Source organism: Callorhinus ursinus, unplaced genomic scaffold (genome assembly GCF_003265705.2).
Source record: "Callorhinus ursinus isolate GAN/ISIS: 27379988/994484 unplaced genomic scaffold, GSC_fseal_2.0 scaffold21, whole genome shotgun sequence".
Classification (NCBI taxonomy): domain Eukaryota; kingdom Metazoa; phylum Chordata; class Mammalia; order Carnivora; family Otariidae; genus Callorhinus; species Callorhinus ursinus.
Window position 1 is genome coordinate 14,150,601 of NW_027397083.1, and position 18,974 is coordinate 14,169,574.

At 47.4% G+C, this 18,974-nt stretch overlaps 1 protein-coding gene across 8 annotated transcripts in view; it reads left to right on the plus strand.

The window, feature by feature from the left end:
- Positions 1–2,327: 2,327 nt before the first annotated feature.
- Positions 2,328–18,974, plus strand: part of PAMR1 (peptidase domain containing associated with muscle regeneration 1) — a 71,961-nt gene continuing 55,314 nt past the window's right edge. Inside the window, exons 1-4 of one of the 8 annotated variants that reach the window (XM_073904755.1) lie at positions 2,331–2,594; positions 2,733–2,827; positions 8,252–8,373; positions 9,132–9,366. Coding sequence is in view for 2 of the 8 variants with exons in the window: in XM_025878545.2 (XP_025734330.1) it covers positions 2,522–2,594 (73 nt within the window). In the remaining 6 variants the exon portion in view is untranslated. Of the gene's footprint in view, positions 2,595–2,732; positions 2,828–8,251; positions 8,374–8,446; positions 9,367–18,974 lie in introns of those variants that run through there. The other 7 variants (XM_073904757.1, XM_073904758.1, XM_073904756.1 and 4 more) reach the window with 7 other exon arrangements.

Below are 18,974 nucleotides of genomic sequence, written 5' to 3' on the forward strand. Positions count from 1 at the left end.
CTGTGCCAGGCCCCTGCCTATCCAGTCTGTCCTGAGCCCTGGCGGTTCTACCTGCCCTAAGTTTCTCCCATCATTTTCCCCTTCCACTCCATTGCTTACTCTTGACTCTAGGCCTCTGTCAATGGTCTCAGGGGTGCTCTTGGTGCCAGTCTTGGGCTCCTCCATCCCTCAGTCTGGATGCCAATGTGACTTTTCTTCCTAGAACTTTGCTTTGGGCCCGGGACCCCCTGCTCCTAAACCACTAGAGCTCCTCATTCACTACAGAATAAAATCCAAACACCATAACCACTTGCTTCCTCTTTTCTTCTCTCTGCCACATCCAAACTATACATATTGTCTCTCCTCTTGCATTAGCTTTTGTTCTGATACTTACATTTTTATCAAAACTGTTTAAAATGCATTTCAGTGGTATACGTTGCCATGGATCCTTTGGGGACAAGAATAAATATTAAATTGTAATAACACAGGTAAATACTCATCATTTCCCAGGGGCCCTGGCCAAATTCAGTCCTTCCCCTTAAAAAGGCCTCCTCACACCCCTCCCTGGATTGAGATCCTATCTCTCTCTCAGGCTCCAGGTGAAACTTCGCCAGTTTAGGTAAACCTCCCACTGCCCTGGGCCTGAATATCACCCACTTCTCCCAACTTTTGTTCTTCATCTGACTGTACAAACTGGGAACAAGCATGGGCTGAAGCCCCGGCACTTCCCCGAGTTAGACCTGGGTGTGAATTCTGCTCTGCCACTTCCAGCTGAGGGAACTTGAGCAAGTCACTTCATCTCTGAATCTGTTTCTGCATTCATACTACGTGGGTAATACCATCTATTGTACGTGTACATGCGGTCATGCGGTTCAATGCCAAATTCACAGCATCCTAAGAGGTGGTAGAGACCGGCGGCTAAGACGATAGCCCTTGGACCTGGGTTCAAACCCTGGCTCTGCCACTTACTCACATTGTGACCTTGGATGAACTATTGAATATTCGGTGACTCAGTTTCCCTATCTGTAGAATGGAGATGATAGGTTTATTATAGGAATAAGTGAGTTGATACATGTAGGGTACTTAGATGCCTGGCTCAGAGAAGTTGATTAAAAACAAATTGGCCGTTACCTTATAAAGCATTCTTTCTCCTTATTCAAGGTTCCATTCGTTATCCCTGTGATGAAGTTTAAGTGAGGTTCAGTAGGGTGCAGTCTGGAGCTGACGACCAAGAAAGAATTCTTGAGACATCTTTGGTGCAAAATGGTGGCTTATTAAAACACGGGCATCAGGACCCGTGGGCAGAAAGAGCTGCTGCCCTGGGGTTGGGAGGGGTGGCTGATTTGTACTTGGGAGTTGGGGGAGGTAAGGAAAAGGGAGGTCTCAAAAGGATTTTTGTATGTTAAAGAAGACTTACAGGATACCAGAGGCCTTGCCATTGTCAAGTTAAGGTTGTTTTTCCTTCTAGCAAGGCATTAACTGTAAGATAATTGGGAGCTTCCTGGAGAAACATTACACTTTGCCCACTTCAAGTGTCTGTCAGTGGGCTGCAGGTTATAAGGACGTTTAATTGTATCTACGTTCCCTTCTGGAAGCGAGGCCATTGATAGAAATGTTTTGTCCTTGTAAATTGCTGAGACATTTGTAAACTGAGGGAGACTCCTGTCCCTCAAGAGTGTGATCTCTATCAGTTAACCATTTGTTTTTCCTTTAGGGCAGCCAGGAATGCCGGAGGAATGTCACACTTGTCCCACCCAGGAGTGGGGGAGGTGGGGGGATGTTGCAGGGTGTCAGTTTATGCTTTGTCCTCAGCCAGCCTTCTGTTCCCTCATCACCTGGGCCTAGACTGCCACTGTCACAACCGAGGCAGTGTCCTGTATGTTCTTTTATCCCTGAGCCTAATACCCTGCCTGGCGTGTGCGCAAGATCTGTTTATGCTGCTGAACACACCGTGGTGGGTATCATGGGAAGATGCCTACAGATGCAAAGGATAAGGTTTCCAAATTGTGATCACCTGGAGCAGATGCTGAGTGGGGAGGGGAGGTTGGGGATAGAGGTGGAAGAGGAGGAGGGCTGGCTTCCTCCCTCCCCCCCAAAAAAAACCATGCTCTTAATCAGATTCAGAGTGTGCCATCCTGGCAGGACACCTCTCCGGGTGGGTGTGGGGGTGGGTTTCAGGCCTCACCTCAGTGGCGCCACAGCCCCGCCTACCTCTGCCCCCATCCAGGGTGCTGTCCGCTCCCCTGCTCCCACCCGGGTGGCCTCCTGCCTCGCCAGTCCCTTCCAGCCGCAGCCCGGGGCCTCCCCGCCTGGCCACACTTCCCGAGCCCCGCAAGGGTTAAGGCAGCGGAGAGGAGAGGTTTGGGCTGACGTCGCTCTGGCTGAAGGTGGTTCCCCTCGGATGAGGATGGGAGAGCCTGGCGAGCTGAAACCCGAGCTCCCGTTCGGCTGGGGCTTGGGGAGGTCCCTGTAAGAGCCGCCTGCCCCCGGCCTCCCGCGGTCCCTCCGCAGCAGTCGCTCATCGGGCACGGGCGTGGGAACGATGGAGCTGGGCTGCTGGACGCAGTTGGGGCTCACTTTCCTGCAGCTCCTTCTCATCTCATCTTTGCCTAGAGGTACCGTGAGTAGCGTTTAGGGCCCCCCCCCAGGGGTATTTCCCTCCTGGGTACGGTGGGGAGCATGCCTGGGGAGCCCCAAGGGATGGTGCTGGGCAGGGGATGGCCAGCGCTTCTTCTAGTCTTGTCTGATCTTAGGGGCTTGGCTGGTGGTGCTGGAGTGTCTGTCCTCCCTGAGAATGTGACACCGCTTTATCATCCCGACTTGTGGGACTGACCTGCCTCAGGAAGGGGTACGAGCTCTAGTTTACTTTGCTGGTTTTCGTTTTATCTTTGTAAAGCACAGACGTACCTCCGGGAATCTATCCAGTCTGACTCACCCACTCTGACTGGCAAAAGGGAGAAGTTTCCCCCGGAAAGAGCCCCTTCAGAGGTGAAGCGGGAAGGAGAGAAACCAATCAAGAGCAAGGCTTGCAGCAAGGGTGTCCCTCCTGGTGAATGTTGCTTGATGAAGTGTGGCTTGTCACACCCTTCAGAACAGAGCCCCAGCATGGGAGATTTACCCACTCAGCATATATGCACTTCCTTCCTGATAAGAATGAGAAAGAAGAAGAGAAAGCCGAGGTTAAAAGTGCAAGCGTTTCTGGGGACACACAGCGTTTGTTTAGAAAGAGCCCTGGCTTGTGTGTTTTTGCACTATCATTTTCTGAGCCGCAAACCCCATGTCAAATGGGCTCCCGGGGCGAGGGAGGCTGAAGTGCGACCCAGAGCTCTTGGGGGCCTCTTGGCCCAGTGAGGGGATGGCAGGCTTGTCTTGTCATTGCTTGCTAGAAGACAAGGAAGCAGGGACTTCTTAAGAGCCTTTGTCCTTATGCGCCTCCAGCGGGGCAAGGTGTCAGGCGGCAGGTGGGACCTCAAGAGGAAAGGACAGGCTGACGTGCAGATGTGACAAAACAGGGCAGCTTTGAAAGGAGCAGAGAGTGTGTGAGCATTTGCTACTCGCCTTCTGTGCTGGTTACTTGTCACCTGTGTTCTAGAGAGGTGCATGCTCGGTGGCTGCAAGTAACTGGTGAGTGTCCCAGAATGAAACAGAGTAAGTGGGGTGGTGAGGGCATAAAATCAGCAGTCTGCTGTATGGATGGGGCACTTGACCATAGGCACAGCCCTTCATGATGATCAAAAAGCCAAGATACATGGGGAAAAAAGAAACCCAACAAACCCATTTTGGTCAATACTTTCCATCTACCTATAGCCCACTGGCCCCAGGTGAAATCTTCTCTCTCTCAAACTGGAGTGTTTCATTTGAATTTTGCCTCAGTGGCATCTGGAGTAGCCCAAAGACAATAAATAATGAAGGAAGAAGGAGTCCCCATGAGGGGCCTTGATAATCCATAAACACAGACCCTCGCCTAGGGGTAGGTCGAGGACTTTATATTAGGATTCCTCTCTGCTCCATCTCTGCCTTTTGGAGCCGAACCTCCAGGGCACGGTGGCCCTAGCCCAACTCAACTCCAGGGGAGGCCGGTTCCTTCCCAGAGCACCAGGGCTCCAACAACTTAGCTTCCCCCTGACTACGTCAATGCTCCCCTGCTTCCTTTTTTTTTTTTTTTTTGTAACGTGGCAGGTGAGATGGCTCAAGCTCATACAAGTTAAAGAACAAAGCTCAGCTGCCCCTTTCTTCTTGCCCAGGATCTGGAAAAAAAAAAAAAAAACATTTACTCCTGATCCAAGAATCTTTTACCTTTTGCTATGGAAAAGCTTTGAAGGAAGGGTGCCTGGTTTCTTGGCAGTCAAGCCGCTGACCGAACCGGGGAGCAACTTCCAGCAACTTCACGTGTCTAGTGAGGATATTTTGGTTGTTGAAAGTTCACTTTCAGAGGAGGAGATGGAGAAATAGAGTCGAGAAGGAAAATATTTCTTCAAGCAGTGAGTGAGTCCACTCCCGGCTGGAATGCTGAATCTGGCCGGGTCTAGAAAAGCCTGAAAGCAGATTTCATCTCATTGCTTTTGTACAAAGAGGGGTTTTGATGAAACATAAACATCCACTGGGACGGTACAGGAGGTTGTTGCTCATCGGCACGGGACTCATGTTGGAGGATGAGAATGCAAACATTAGGCCAAGTGATAACCCAACATAAACAGCATGGGGGGGCGAAGAAACCCGACTCCACTGACTTCACCAAATAGCAGGAGCCCTGCCAGCAGGATCCTGCCGAAGAGGAAAAACTCATTTAAAATATGTGGCTCCGGGGAATGAAACCTTAATATGGATAATTTTGCAAGTGTTGTTTCCAACAACAGGCATTAGCTTGTGGGGAACAAACATAAAGGCAACCGGGGAAGATAATTTGAAGCCCAGCTATTCAGTGGGCAGGAGCAGTCCGCTGAGAAAGGGAATGTGGAAGGAAAGCAAGGGGGAAGGAGTGGAGTGGCAAGAAAAAATTCGATGTTGGTTGATAATGGGATGTGTTAGCAAATTCCAAGGAGAGAGCTATGAAAATTGGGCCATCTTGGCTAGGGTGGATTTTTGTGGGGACCATGAAGACAGTGTTCCCCTGATCTATACTCTGAGAGCTTTGGCTTCTCTAGCAGGAAAATAATCTGATGGGATCATGGATTTTGGGAGCTGGGAGTGACTTTGGAGGTCATTAAGTGTGAGTACCTTAATTTCAGAGGAATGGATGATGTGCCCAGTCTGTGAGCCAAATGCTGTACGTGAACATGTATGAATTCTCAGACCATGCTGATAAGGTAGGGCTCTTATTATCCTCATTTTACAAATGGGGTTTAGAGAGGTTCTGTGACCTGTTCAAGGATACACAGGCATGGTTTCCCCAAAAAATTAAACATTTGACCTAGCAATTCCACTTCTGGGTATATTCACAAAAGAACTGAAAGCAGGAACTTGAACATAGATTTTGTACACCAGTGTCCTTTGCAGGATTATTCCCAATAGCCAAAAAGGAGAAACAACCCAAAATGTCCATCAATGGATAAACAAAGTGTGGTGTATACATATACTGGAATCTTAATCAACCTTAAAAAGGAATAAAGTTCAGGCTACAACAGGGTTGAATTTTGAAGACATTATGCTAAGTAAAAGAAGCCAGACACAAAGGACGAATGAATACCGTATGATTTTACTTATGTAAGGTATATAGAGCAGTCAGATTCATCGAGAAAGTAGAACAGTGGCCAGCAGGGGCAGGGGGAGACAGGCTGGGGGGAGTGAGGGCTTAGTGGGTGTAGAGTTTCACTATGAGATGACAGAGTTCTGGAGATGAATGTTGGTGTTGGTTGCAAGAGAGACTGAATGGAACACTTAAAAGTGATTAAAATGGTAAGTTTTGCATTACTTATATTTTGCTGCAATAATGATTAAAAAAAAAAAAAAAGAATACAAAGGCAGATGAGCGTGGGGTGAGCCCAGACTGTCCAATTCCTGAGCTCAAGCTCACCTGGTACCTGGCTGACTTAAACCCACACATCTAACGGATGGATCGATTATGCTGATGCACATGTCCGCTTGGCGCAGCCTCACGACATGCGTGGTAGGGGACAGTCCTTGCCAGCTCCAGTTTTGGTGGCACCATTGTGCTGTCTTGGGTGGCTGTGGCAAAGAGGGAGACTGTAGAGCTGAAGGTCTGGCAGTCTTTGGGTCAAAATGCCTGCAAAAGTATTTAGTAGGACACTAGGCTTAAAATGTTTTGAACCTGAATCCTTTGAGGTAGGCTGGCCCCCTCTCTGGCCAGACACCCCACATTTTCAACCCACACATATGTTGCCAGCCACTCCCTACTGGCATTTGAGATTTTGACTGCCATTCTTGAGAGGGTGGGGTAGAATGGGCGAGTGAAATCCAGAAGGTGGGGGCTGAGTGCTGAATGGGGAGAAATGAGAGCAGGGGTTGAGTAGCTTGACAGGACTTTTAAAAGAAGGAACGTAAATATATTTTACGTTTTGTAGAACACATAGAGCCTCTGTGACCACCCACTCTTCGGTAAAAATGTTTTATTCCCATAAGTGTCCTTGAGCATGAGCTTTTGGTGGAAACAGAGGATGAGGCTGGGTATTGTGTCTGGGTCTATAAGCTGGGGACAAAGCACCTTTGGGCATGGGAGTGTCTCAGAAATATCCCGAAGTCTTAGGGAGAGCTTTGGAATACCACTGGTGTGGACTGAAGGTTTGATTTAAAGTCACTTATATCTGGGTTACTAGATGTCTAGATGGCTAGACAGAAATGGCCGAGAGAATGGTGTCTGGGGGAATCTAATGATGGGTCTTAAGTGAGAAATTATTTCCACCTGCCCCGCTAGGGGCGGCCAATCCCCATGCAAGAGAAACTTCTCCACCTGCCTCTCCTGAGACCAGCTCTAGAAGCTGCAATCAATTTGGGGTATGTGCAGGTTGGGGGAGGTGCCATTTCGGTGATAAATGGGGGAAGTTTGTGCTCCCCGTCCCCCCACATGGGGGAGGACTTGTCACCCTCACTCTGGGATATGGGAAAGTCACAAGAGCCCGGCTCCCTCTCCTCTTTTTTTATTTTAAAGGTGAGGGAAATGCAGTGTTTACATTTTCCAGTTCCTGAACTCCACGGAGTAGAGGACCCCAAGGCCAGCTGGAGCTTTGAAAACTACCAGATCAGTGGCAGAAAGTCTAGCAGATTCCAAGCCTGGTCTGTGTTTAAGGAATTCTGTTTGTCAGCCATCATAAGATCTGGGCCAAAGTATTAGTTTTATGGTAGAGAAAAAGAAGTGATAATGTAGGAAAAAGGAAACCTGCTACTTATAAACAAAACCACCCAAGGAAGGCAGAGAATTAGAGTTGGCTGGAGACATCCTCCTCTCTTAATCAGAGGGACTTCCACTACTCCCCACTCAGCTCCACTCCTCTCATTTTTTCTTGGGTGCAATTATATGTGAGACAGACGCAGAGCCCATTTTTTCTTGGGTACAATTCTATGTGGGTTGAAGAAGAGTGGGTAGGGGTTATACCTCAAAGTCTTCACCCTTGATGACAGAAGCACCAAACGGCCTCCCATCCTATCAAAGATAAGGGATCTAACTGCAAGTTTGGCCACCTAAATGATTTGTGGAGTTTGTGGTAAATACCAGGCACTGTCCTATGTGCTTTACATTTAATTTATTTAATCACACATGGAGGAACTCAGGCAGAGAGTGCCTGCCCAGGTCACACATGTCTGGATATCCGCGTCTTGAACCCAGACAGTCTGACTCCATTAACACACGCCCTGAAATACTCCATAACACTGCCACAGTGAGCACTGGGTCCAGCTCTGGTAGATCGGCTGGCTGTATTCTGGCTGAATCATAAAGGAGCATGGTGTTAGTAGGGAAATCTGGTTATCCCTTGGACACTCTAAATGTCCTAAAGGAGGCGCTGAGCAGACCAAAACTCTAACCAGTTTCTGGGATAGCTGTCCCCAGGATCGTGTGTCTTAGTCTGATTCAGCATAGGAAGTGAGAATTTCTCTGTCTCATGGTCAGCTTTTATAATTAGACTCATGTGTCTGCAAAGCGACAGAATTAAAGATGAGCCATGTTTCACGTCCAGCCCTGACACTTTGTAGCTTAGCTCCTTTATGGATTTATTCTGTCAAGATCATCAATGTGTAAACCGGCTGAGGAATGGGAGAAGCAGGCCCCGAATGAATAAAGGAAAGCGTTTTTTTCCCTTCTTTTTTTGGCATAACGCAGCTGATGGATATAGCAGGTGATGGAGACACTATCCCCTTCCAGTGACATTAAGATGGGTTTTAACCAATTCATTTCAACCTTGAATGAGGACCTAATGTCTACCTGACACTAATGTCAAGCAGGTAAGAGAAGTGCCCCCATTGGCTGGGCAGTAAAAGAGGACACCTATCTGTCACTCTCCTGCCTCTGCACTTGGACACATGCCCTTATTCCTGCAGGGCGGGCATCTTTATCACCATCCTCTCTGAGGTCCTGGCTGCTTCAGAGGGCGGAGTTAGTGGTTTGGCAGCAAGTATCTGTGTGAGTAGAAGTCTGGTCTGTTGGTTTGGTGATTGGAAAACTGAGGCTGCCGCCAGAACGGAGTGAGGAACACATTCAGGCAACGTTAGCTCATGGGGAGACACAGCAATTGTCCTCATAAGCTGAATTCATGCTTGGTTAAAAAAAAATTTCCAGCCAGTTTAATGGAAAACCACTAAATGGAGGGGATGTTGGCCCAGTTTGCTTCAAATCAAATGAATCATTTGAAGACTCTGGGGAACTAAAGTGTTTGTGTTTTTCAGAGTCCCCCCTTCACTTACTTCATAGGATCCCTTTGCAGGTGATCAGTGAATCCCCCTTATGCTGGAATCTTACCTCAGGATCAACAGCAACAGTGAAACACACCTGAGATGTCCCAGGACAAGTTGCCTGAGCTTAGCTTCTAGCTGGTCATGTCTACACCCCTATTTTCCCACACGCCCTTGGCTCACCTGGATGTGAGAAGGGGGGGCGGGGCTTGGCTGCCAGTAAAGAACCTTTGTTGCAGGACTTCTTGGTCTGGCTATCTGCCTCCCAGTGGGTGGTTGACTGCCTGATTCTCCCTTCTGGGCAAACCCAGCTCCCCTGGTCCAGCCCACCGGTGGAACAGAACAAGCGAGCATCCCAAGTCTTCGTGGAAATGAACTACTAACTGCAAGAAACCAAAATATTCACCAGGAATGGACCCAATGGATTCTTCATACCACAGGGTTGAGACTCCCACAGTGTCCCAGCAAGAGACGTTTCTAACATCACTCTTTGTCAGCGCTCACCTTTCCCTGGAAATCACACATGCGTCCTGTATCCACGTTCAGGTATTTATTCAGCAAACTTGCTCATGCACCCACCAGGTGCCGGACATGATCCTCGGTGCTTGCAGATGCCATGGTGAATAAGACAGAGCCCTTTTGCTTAAGGCACTGGCAATCCGTTGATAGAGTTGATGGTCCAGTCTGGTGTTTTCCAAAGTGGGTTTCATGGAATTCTAATGCTGGAAGAGCTTCAGCAAAAATAAACAGCCAAAACCTAGGATGAACAGAGTCTGGGGGATGTGGAGATGGGCTACGCACAAAGCATTTATAGACATTGCAAAGCCCTGTATAAAGAAAGCTGTGATTAGCATTTTATAAGGTTAAGCACAGAACCTCTTTCCACATCATACCTTACACTATCCAGGGGAATTAGTACTCCCTGGAATATAGTTTGGAAAACTGCTCTCTTGCCCATAATGAATGCGACATTGAAGAATACCTCACCGTTAGGATAGGGGAAGGAGGGAATTTGAAAGTCCGTGAAACATGGGCTTCTCTTCAGACTTCTGCTGAGCGCCTGGCAGGAAGTCTGATGCCCTAGCTGCTTAGTGCTCCTCAAGAGGGTGAAAGAGCTTGGAGATGCCCCGTTCATGTTGAGAAACATCCTCGCCAGCACTGACCTGCATGGTTCATTGAGAAAACTCATTTCTCATCTTCAGGTTGCTGACAGTAATGCGGTCGGTCTGGGATCATTGAACAAATGGAATCTGATGAATGTGTGCCCATGGTGACGCGGCAGTACCCGGGAGCCATAGGGCTGTGGTCTGACTTTCCGGCTAGATTGTATCCTTGGTGACAGTTACACAGTCTCCCCTTCCCAAATGTGGGGACTGTCTGAGCATTCTTCTAATCCCCGGGGGCCCAGGACCATTCATCACCAACTACCGTCTCTTCTCCACTCCACCTGCCTCACCACACACCCGGAGGCTTGTCTCCAACCCTGGTATATGCCGGCTCTGGGATAGCCCAGTCACTGGGACCCTAATTTGCACACCCTGAAGTGATCTGGGCTCTTTAGGTTGGGGCCGTATCCCATAGAGACAGCACATGACTTTGAGCTGCTCACCAACCCGTTGCTTGCTGTTTCTGGGAACTTCTTTGTTCCTGCCTTTGCTAAATATTGTTCATGTTGTCGTGCAAGATGGCTTCTCCCTTGGCCCTAGCATTGGCTGCCTCCTTTCTCTGCCCTGACTTGTTTCAGACTGGGTAATTACAGTGGCAATGGGTGAGGCATAAAACCAGTTGTTCCTTCAAGGGGTATCCTACCTAAGTGGACTTGAGTCACCCGTGACCTCAGCGAAGATTCAGGTCTCAGTTGCCATAGTTGTGGGGTTCATCTTTGGTGTGGTTGTGTCCCTGTTTGAATACACGCGTACGCAGAAAAGTAGAGATGTGGATGTATGTGTCTGTATGAATATGTATATATGTGGGGTGTACAGTATTGTGGTTTAAAATATGGGCCAGGGTTTGAATCTGTCGTTTATAGCTGCTTTTCTTGGGCAAGTTCCTTAACTTCTTTCATGTGGCCTTCCCACCTTTCAACTTGTAGACTGAGGGTAATAGTGTCTTTTGGGCTTATTGCAGGGGTTAAATGAGAATTGACTTGAAATGCTTAGTGAAGCATCTTGCAAAAAGGGAGTGCTCAGGAAATTAGAGATGTCTCCTTCTCTGCCTTCTGCTGTTCTTCCCACTAGCACACGTTTCACAGGGAATCGAAAGGAAATACTGGGTGTTCTGTCTGTAGTAGGAGGGGACATACAAGGTCCTCTTGAGGCCCTGTTTGCCTCAGGCTACAGTCCTATGCTATTCATCGGTGGCTCTGTCAGAAAAAACTTCCCTAAAGAGTCAACGTAAGTTTCTCTCTTTGAGTCTTGCTTCCTTCCCTTGGTTTTTTTATGCATCCACTTTACAACCTTAGGGGAAGTGTCTTCTTCATGTGGTGCCTTAGTTTCTCCATGTTTGAAACAGGACGAGTGAGCGGTAGTTTCTTGCAGGGACTGAGAGGTCGAGCGGTCAAGGGTTTTTCCAGAGTAGGTGATTCTGGGTCAGTGGCCTCACGTCCCAAACAGGAGATGTTGCTCCTGACCCCCTGTCGTGATTCAAGGGTGGAGCGAGGCAGGAATCCTCAGGCAAAAAGTTGCCCTTCATCAGATCCTAGCCTGCAGAGCTGGGGGAGGTAACTATAATGAAGGCTCGCCTGCCCATAGCTGCTGCCAGCTTAGGGTTTAGTGAATGGGACATACCATCGTAAACGCATCATCCGCACTTAGCCTCCGTCCACACTCGACCTATGCTGTTGGCTCTGGTAGAAGGAGAATCTGCCTTCTGCCTGGCATCATTGACTGTGGACATGAAGTCAGTAACACTAACTCTGGAAGCTATTGGCGGGGAGGTAAATGTGGCCGACCAAGACTCCTGTGTGGCCTCGACATGCTCTGATTCAGAAGGACGGGTTTGGAAGTATGGAAGACTGGGGGCTGGGCGGGGGGATAGTTTGTAGAATTCTTGGGTTCAGGGAAATCCACATTGGATTTTTAGGGGATAGCTTAAGTTTTATTGTTTTTAACTTAGCCATTCTAATGCTTCAGTTGATGTCATATTGGCTGAATTCTATTGCCAAGTACTTTTAGATGCATTATTAAATTTTGTTCATAGTAGCCAATTCTACTAAAAAAATAAGATCCAGTCAGCTCATGTTCCAACAATTGAAATAACCCAGAAGCAGCTGTCCTTCAAGGATTTCCAGCACCGCAGTTGTTGAGGATAATGGCAACTGGGGGCTCTGCCAAATGCCAGAGTTTAGGTTTTGTTCCCTTTGACTATGGATGTAGAATTTCTATTTCTAGAAGAGAAGCAGCAGGAAGTAAACTCTGTCCTATTTAAGTAGGTGTCTGAAGAGGGGATCTTAGGGATCTAGAAGCAAGGGGAGGAGCTCAGAATGCCCCGATTTCAATATGAGCATACTGCCTAAAAATGCCACATATGTGTGGGCCTCAGGAGAAGACATTATTACTCAGCCCCTTCACTCCCTTAGCCATCGGTGCCTCAGCCCAAGATGGGGTGGCTTTGTATCCTGCAGAGAAGAATGGTAATGTCTTGATAAATCTGCAATTTTTCTTTCAAAGCCCTTTCTGCTCATTGCCTTCTTCAGCCGCAATGACGTCAACAGCCCCATCAACTTTACACCTATCCACTGGAGGCTTCGGGCTAAGGCGTCTTGTCTACTACGATTGTCCAGCAGCATACGAGAGGGACAGACTCAGGATTAACATTTGGGTGGTCTGATTCCCAAATGTGTCCGTCTCATCGATGCTGCATTCTTATCGCTGCAGAGTCAGAGGTGTGAACTCTCTAGGATCAAGGTAGCATGTTGGAAGGAATGAGACTGACCCTAGAAAGATGTGGGTTCTGATCCTCCTTCTTTCACCTGAAAACGGTGCCACCTGAGGCAGTTTATTTACCCTGTGTGTTCCTCAGTTTCCTCATGTGTTAAATGAAGAAAATCAGACTTACTTTGAAGGCTGGCTGTGAGGATTCAATGAGCGGGTATGGGCCCAGGGCTTGGACGTTTTCCCTGGGGCTGCCGGGACCCAGGGTGCCTAGAAGGATGAACGAAGAGCCAGTGTAGAGCAGTGTGCTTAATAAAGGGTGAGCAGGGAAATCAAGTGACAAACTGATTTTTGCCTCCCTGTCCCTCCCCATTGTATGCATACCTAAAAACCAGATTTCTATGGACTCCATTAAAAGTTTTATCACTCCTGGTACCCAAAGGGGGTGATGAAAACCTTGACTCCACAGCTATCATTATCTCATTAACAAGAGGAGCTGTGAGAGGGGGCAGCCTGAGGTCACTGAGGTGGGAAATCGAGCCAGGCGGGGACTGAGGGTCTCGGGTTGACAGGATGGTTCTCAAAGGCTTAGGAGGAGACACAGAGTCAGCAAGCATTCCCTATTCCCTGACTCACAGTCCTGCCTGCCTGGGGTTTGCTTGTCATCGATTGTGATCCTGTGAGCAGGTGGCCAGACCCTGGGGCAGTCAGGAAAGCTGTGGGCTGCAGAGCTGTCCTCAGTCTGGGGAGTGCAGATCTCACCAGTGGAGGGGGGCTGGGACTGAGGGGCCCAAGCTGTCTAATCGGATCTCCCCCTTGAGGCAAACATCTTTTTTCCTCCCTCTGGTCTCAGGAGGTTTATAGAATGCAGGGTGGTAAAGACTCGGTAGAAATGTTAATTACATGTGGTTAGCTGGGAGGACTTGGAGGTTTTGGTGGACAGAAAGAGGGGTTCTAACATCAAGGAGGAGTGGGCACAGGATGAAAGTCCCTTTCTTTGCCACCTTCTGGCATGGTCTCGGCCTGGGCCTTTAATCTGACAACTGATGTTTCAATCATGTAAGGAATAGGCTGACCCCTGTTTTCCCGAAGAATCCTCTGAAGTTTTTCGGATGGACCTTAACGGCCATCGGTGTCAACATTTTGCCTTAAAATCTGGTGTTGAGCACCTGGCACTTGGAGACTACGCTTCGGGGGACACAGTTGCCCCCCCCCGCCACTCTGTGGAGGCGAGCACCTGCTGTTTGAGCGATTCCCTGTACCCCACCTGGTCAGCAGGAGAGAGAGAGAGAGATCAGTGCTGGAGAGCCTCCAGGCGGACTGTCAGGCTGCTAAGGAACCCTGCAACATGAGGATGGTGACGATGACGTCAGCAGCTTTCTTTCACCCATTCATTCATTCGATTGCCACTCTGTGAAAGCTGAGCCTGCGCCGGCTCAGTGTGGCCATCATTGCTTCTGTATTCCCATTGTTAAAGCAGGACCAGGAGGTGAAGTGCCTTCCATTTTCCAAAGTGAGTTCTGGAAGAAGCAAAGCGGGACCAATATAACTGGACTCTCCACCCTGGTTAGGAGACACCGGGATGGCTTCTGCCCAGGCAGCTGAGGGGGCCACTTGGGCTAAGCTCAGGATACCGAATTCCTTCGTGACTCTTGCTTTCATTGGCCCTGATTTAAAAAAGAGAGGGGTGGGCACCTGCACACATGGGATAATTATGCAGCAATTTAAAACCACTTTTGAAGACTATGCAGTGTCAAGAGAAGACATCCTTGATCTGAGAAAAGAAAAAAAAAAGCAGTTTCTAACACCGAACATTACATGTGGTAATTACCAGTTTGGGGAAGAAGACTATGTGTCCACATGTGTCAGTGTCTACATGTGGATATATATGTCCATTGAAATAAGACAACTGGAAAGATGGACAGCAAAATATTAACATTATTCCTGAATAGTTTTTATTCCTCTATTTATGACTTTATTTTTGAAGCTCTCATAAGAAATCTTTTATGTTAAAATGTGTTGTGTTTCATTAAAGAAAAAAAAATTTATCCAACCGAAGAGCTTGGGATGAATAAATGTGCACGGTGCCCAGAACTCTCTGAGCTTGATTTTGTCATGGGCATTTTCTTTGTGCTTCTTTCCTGGGAAGCACTGATGGGACACCTTGGTTGCTTTTATTAGGCTTTGTTCCTAAATGCGGAAAGCAAAGTAAGATGTGCTCACCTCCAGTAGCTGGTCAAGCTGGTGGTTGTCTTGGCCTGTTTCCCCCTGAGCTGCAGGTTTGTTCACCTGCTCCCTAGGCCCACAATCCACTGACCTCTCTTCCTCCCGGAATTAATTCCCTAGAAAAACTTTGACATTTCTCTTTACTTCTTCTCCTCCCTAGTGCTTTTCCTCACTGGTAAAGTGAGAAAGTAGGGCTACATCCTTTTTTTTTTTATTTTATTTTTTTTAAGATTTATTTGAGAGAGAGAATGAGAGAGAGAGAGAGAGAGCATGAGAGGGGGGAGGGTCCGAGGGAGAAGCAGACTCCCTGCTGAGCAGGGAGTCCGATGCGGGACTCGATCCCGAGACTCCAGGATCACGACCTGAGCCGAAGGCAGTCGCTTAACCAACTGAGCCACTCAGGCACCCAGGGCTACATCCTTTTAACTTAAAAGAAAATATGTTACTGATCTCACTGGGTCCTGTTGAAGATTCAATTGCACAAACAATATAAAAGCACTTTAGTTACACAAATGCTAACGTGCTTGAGTATACACACATGACAACATTCAGTAACTTCTGCTCTTGGGGCTTCTTCCAATGCTAGTTTCTGGAACTGGTCTTTGGCACCATATTGAAATTCCCTGAAATCTGTGCAGCTAAAGCCAAATGACCAATATGCCCTTTCTGCAAAGATAATTCTAATAAATGGAGGAAAAAAAGTCTAGGATATTGCTTTTGTCTGCTTACTGTGCTTTTAAATCTCTTCGGGTGGTCAACTTTAAATATTTCTTATAGAACATTTCACTTACCTATTTATTTCTTACACATATACTTTGGGAGCACTTCCTTGTCTCTGTTGAAGCTGGGGAGAAAGAAGGGTGATGGACTTGCCAGACCAGAGCGGACAGGCTCGAGTCACAAAACCATTAAAACCATTGCTTCCTCTTAGCACTTCCACAGGTGTCTACCTGTGATTTGATTTAAATCCCCCTGAGCCCATGAGTCCTGTAGATTTGGTGCTAATGCCCCTTTATGACGATCCATTTGTTCTCAGCATCCTACGTTTTCCTTATCATGGTTGGTGCTTGTGTATTTGCAGGGTCTGTTTGCCCAAAGCCACCTCCTCTGTAAAGCCGTGACTTCCATGAGGCTGGGGACAGTGTCTTTCTCTCCATCATATCCCAGCACCCAGCCTCCTACCGGGGCACGTGGATACTTGGTAAATACTTGTGCAATGAAAGAATGGATTCATCATTTCACGCATACTCTTGGCACTGTGCTCAGTGGGGAAACTCAGTGGTTAAATGACTTGCTGTGGATCAACCTTTTTTTTTTTTTTTTTTTTGAGAAGACACAAATTCTCAAAATGTGCTGTAACAAATTACCACAGACTTGTTAGTAACTTAAAACACACAATTTCTATCTTCTAGTGTTGGAGGTCGGAAGTTTGAAATGAGTCTTTTAAGGCTAAAATCAAGGTATTGGTTGGCCTGCATTCCTTCTGGAGGCTCCAGGAGGGAATCTGTCTCCTTGCCTTTTCTGGCTTCCAGAAGCTGTCTGCATTCCTTGGCTTGTGGTCCCTCCCTCCATCTTCAGAGCACATCAGTCTGGTCTCTCCTTCTGCAGTTACATCTCCTTTTTTGACTCTAACCACCTTACCTCCCTTTTATAGGGGTCCTTTCGATGACGTTGGGCCCACCTGGATGATCCAGCATACTTCTCCCATCTCAAGATCCTTAAATTGGTTACATCTGCAAAATCCATTTTGCCATTATCAGGCAACATTTTCATAGTTTGGGGGGGTTAGGATGTGGGCATCTTTGGGAGGGCCATTGTTCTGTATGACACACACACAGTCCTTGAAAAGGAGCCAGATGGCTGAACTGCCGGACAGAATGGGCTTTCAGGGATCATTCCCTTTGGCTAAGATGATACAATGCCCTGGACCTTACCTATAAAGTTACTATAATGGGCTTGGGAGGGCAGAGGGGAGCTTGCTCATTGACGTTAAAAGAAATGCCAATGAAGGCATTTTAGGGAATTAATTCCTGGGTAAAAAGGAGATCCAGAATATTCCATGGCTGGGCCAGAGGTGAACAAGCCTGCTGCTTAGGGGGAGATAGGCTTCACTCTCTGTTGGAGTAGAGCAGACGTTACTTGGCCTTCTACATTTAAATATAAAGTCTTATAAAAGTTGCAAATTACTTTTATCCTATCATTGCCCTCCTGGGAGTTATTAGTGTTTCTAAATTCTTAGAAAACTTAGAAGGATGTAGTGCTTGCCCTAAGGTGAACAGAGGGAGGGGGTAAGACATGAGCCACACCCCACAGGCATATTTGCTGGACAAGCTGGGGGCTGGAGACAAGGGATTTGGACCCAAGACAGGCAAGCTGGACCAGCTATTCCAAGTAATTCTCTATGGACGGAAAGTGCCTCAGCTCTGATATTAGGAAATTATGGGGTGAAGCCAGCTCCCCTGGCTTGTAGTTCCAAGCCAGACCTAGTGAATGGAAATATTTGACTGTTGAATAGAGGGTAGCATAGGTCTAGCGTTAAGGCGGGTTCATCCAACACGTATGTATAGAGTGCTTCTCGTGTGCCAGACCCTTCCCTGTGGTCGTGAACAAGTTAGTTGTGATTCCTACTAGCTTATGGTCCTGTAAGGGACGTAGACAATAAGCAAGTAAGTGGAAGCATGGAAAGTGAGTATAAATTGTGGTAGGGGCTATGCAAGGGAACGACTGGGTTACTGTGGTAGAAATTAGCGTGGAGGGGTGGGCGGGGGCATGCACTTTGGGTGAGAAAGTCTGACGACCTCTCTGAGCAGGTGTCATTTACAATGAACCCTAAGGGATGAAACAGAGGCAGTGGGAAAAGCGAATGTGAAGGCCTTGAGGTGGGCAAGAGCTTGGTGGTTGTGAGAAGCTTGTAGAAAGTGGGAGACCGTAATCAAGAAAAGGGTTGGAGGGATAGGGAGTGAGGGGTTCTCAGTGGAAGGAGCATTTGGGCTTTGTTCCAAATGCAGCGGGGAACAACACAAGCATTTTAAGTAAGAAACTGATGTGCTATACATTTAAAAAATAAGATCCTTGGGAAATGTGGATGTCCTGTGCTCTTTTCCTTTATAAGCTACTAGTTATTGAATGCTTATTACATACCGGGCACTGTGTCAAGCTCTTTATGGACATGATCTGATTTAGTCCTTTAAGCAGGCCCCTGAATTGGAGAAAATGTACTCATTTTACTGGATCGTAAACGGAAGCTGAGTGAGTAAAGTAACTCAGCCAAGGTCTGACCCTCCGTAAGTAGCAGAGGTGACATTCCAAACCCAGGTCTGTCTAACCCCAGTGCCTGAGCCTCTAAGCATTTTGTTTTCTCTCACTTTTCTTTATGTTAAAAAAAAAAAAAAAACTGTGGCAAAATATGTGTAATGTGAAATTTGCCATATGAACCATTTAAAGTATACAGCTCAGTGGCATTAATTACATTCCCAGTGTTGTGAAGCATCACCACTATTTCCAAAACTTTTTCAAGACAAGCTTTGTCCTTTCGTGACTGGCTTCTTTCACATAGCATAGCACTTGGCGTGTTTTCGTGGTTCATCCATACTGTAGCATGTAGCAGGGTCTCATTCCTCTCCACGGCTAAGTAATATCCCCCACTCTTGGGTAACGTTGTATCATAGATCACATCTTGTTTATTCACTTATCTCTTGATGGACACTTGGGCTCTTTCCACATTTTGGCTATTAGGAATAGTGCTGTAATGACCATTGGCAGACAAGTATCCATTCGAGTCCCTGTTTTTTATTTTTGGGGTATATACATGGGAGTAGAATTTCTGGGACATATGGTATTTCTATGTTTACCTTCCTCTTTTTGTAAAGATTTATTTATTCTAGAGAGAGAGAGAGAGCACATGTGCACCTGTGAGCTGGGGAGGGGCAAGGGGAGAGGGAGAGAGAATCCTCAAGCAGACTCTCCTCTGAGCGTGCTGCCCAATGCAAGGCTTGATCTCATGACCCTGAGATCATGACCAGAGTCAAAACCAAGAGTCGGATGGATGCTCGGCCG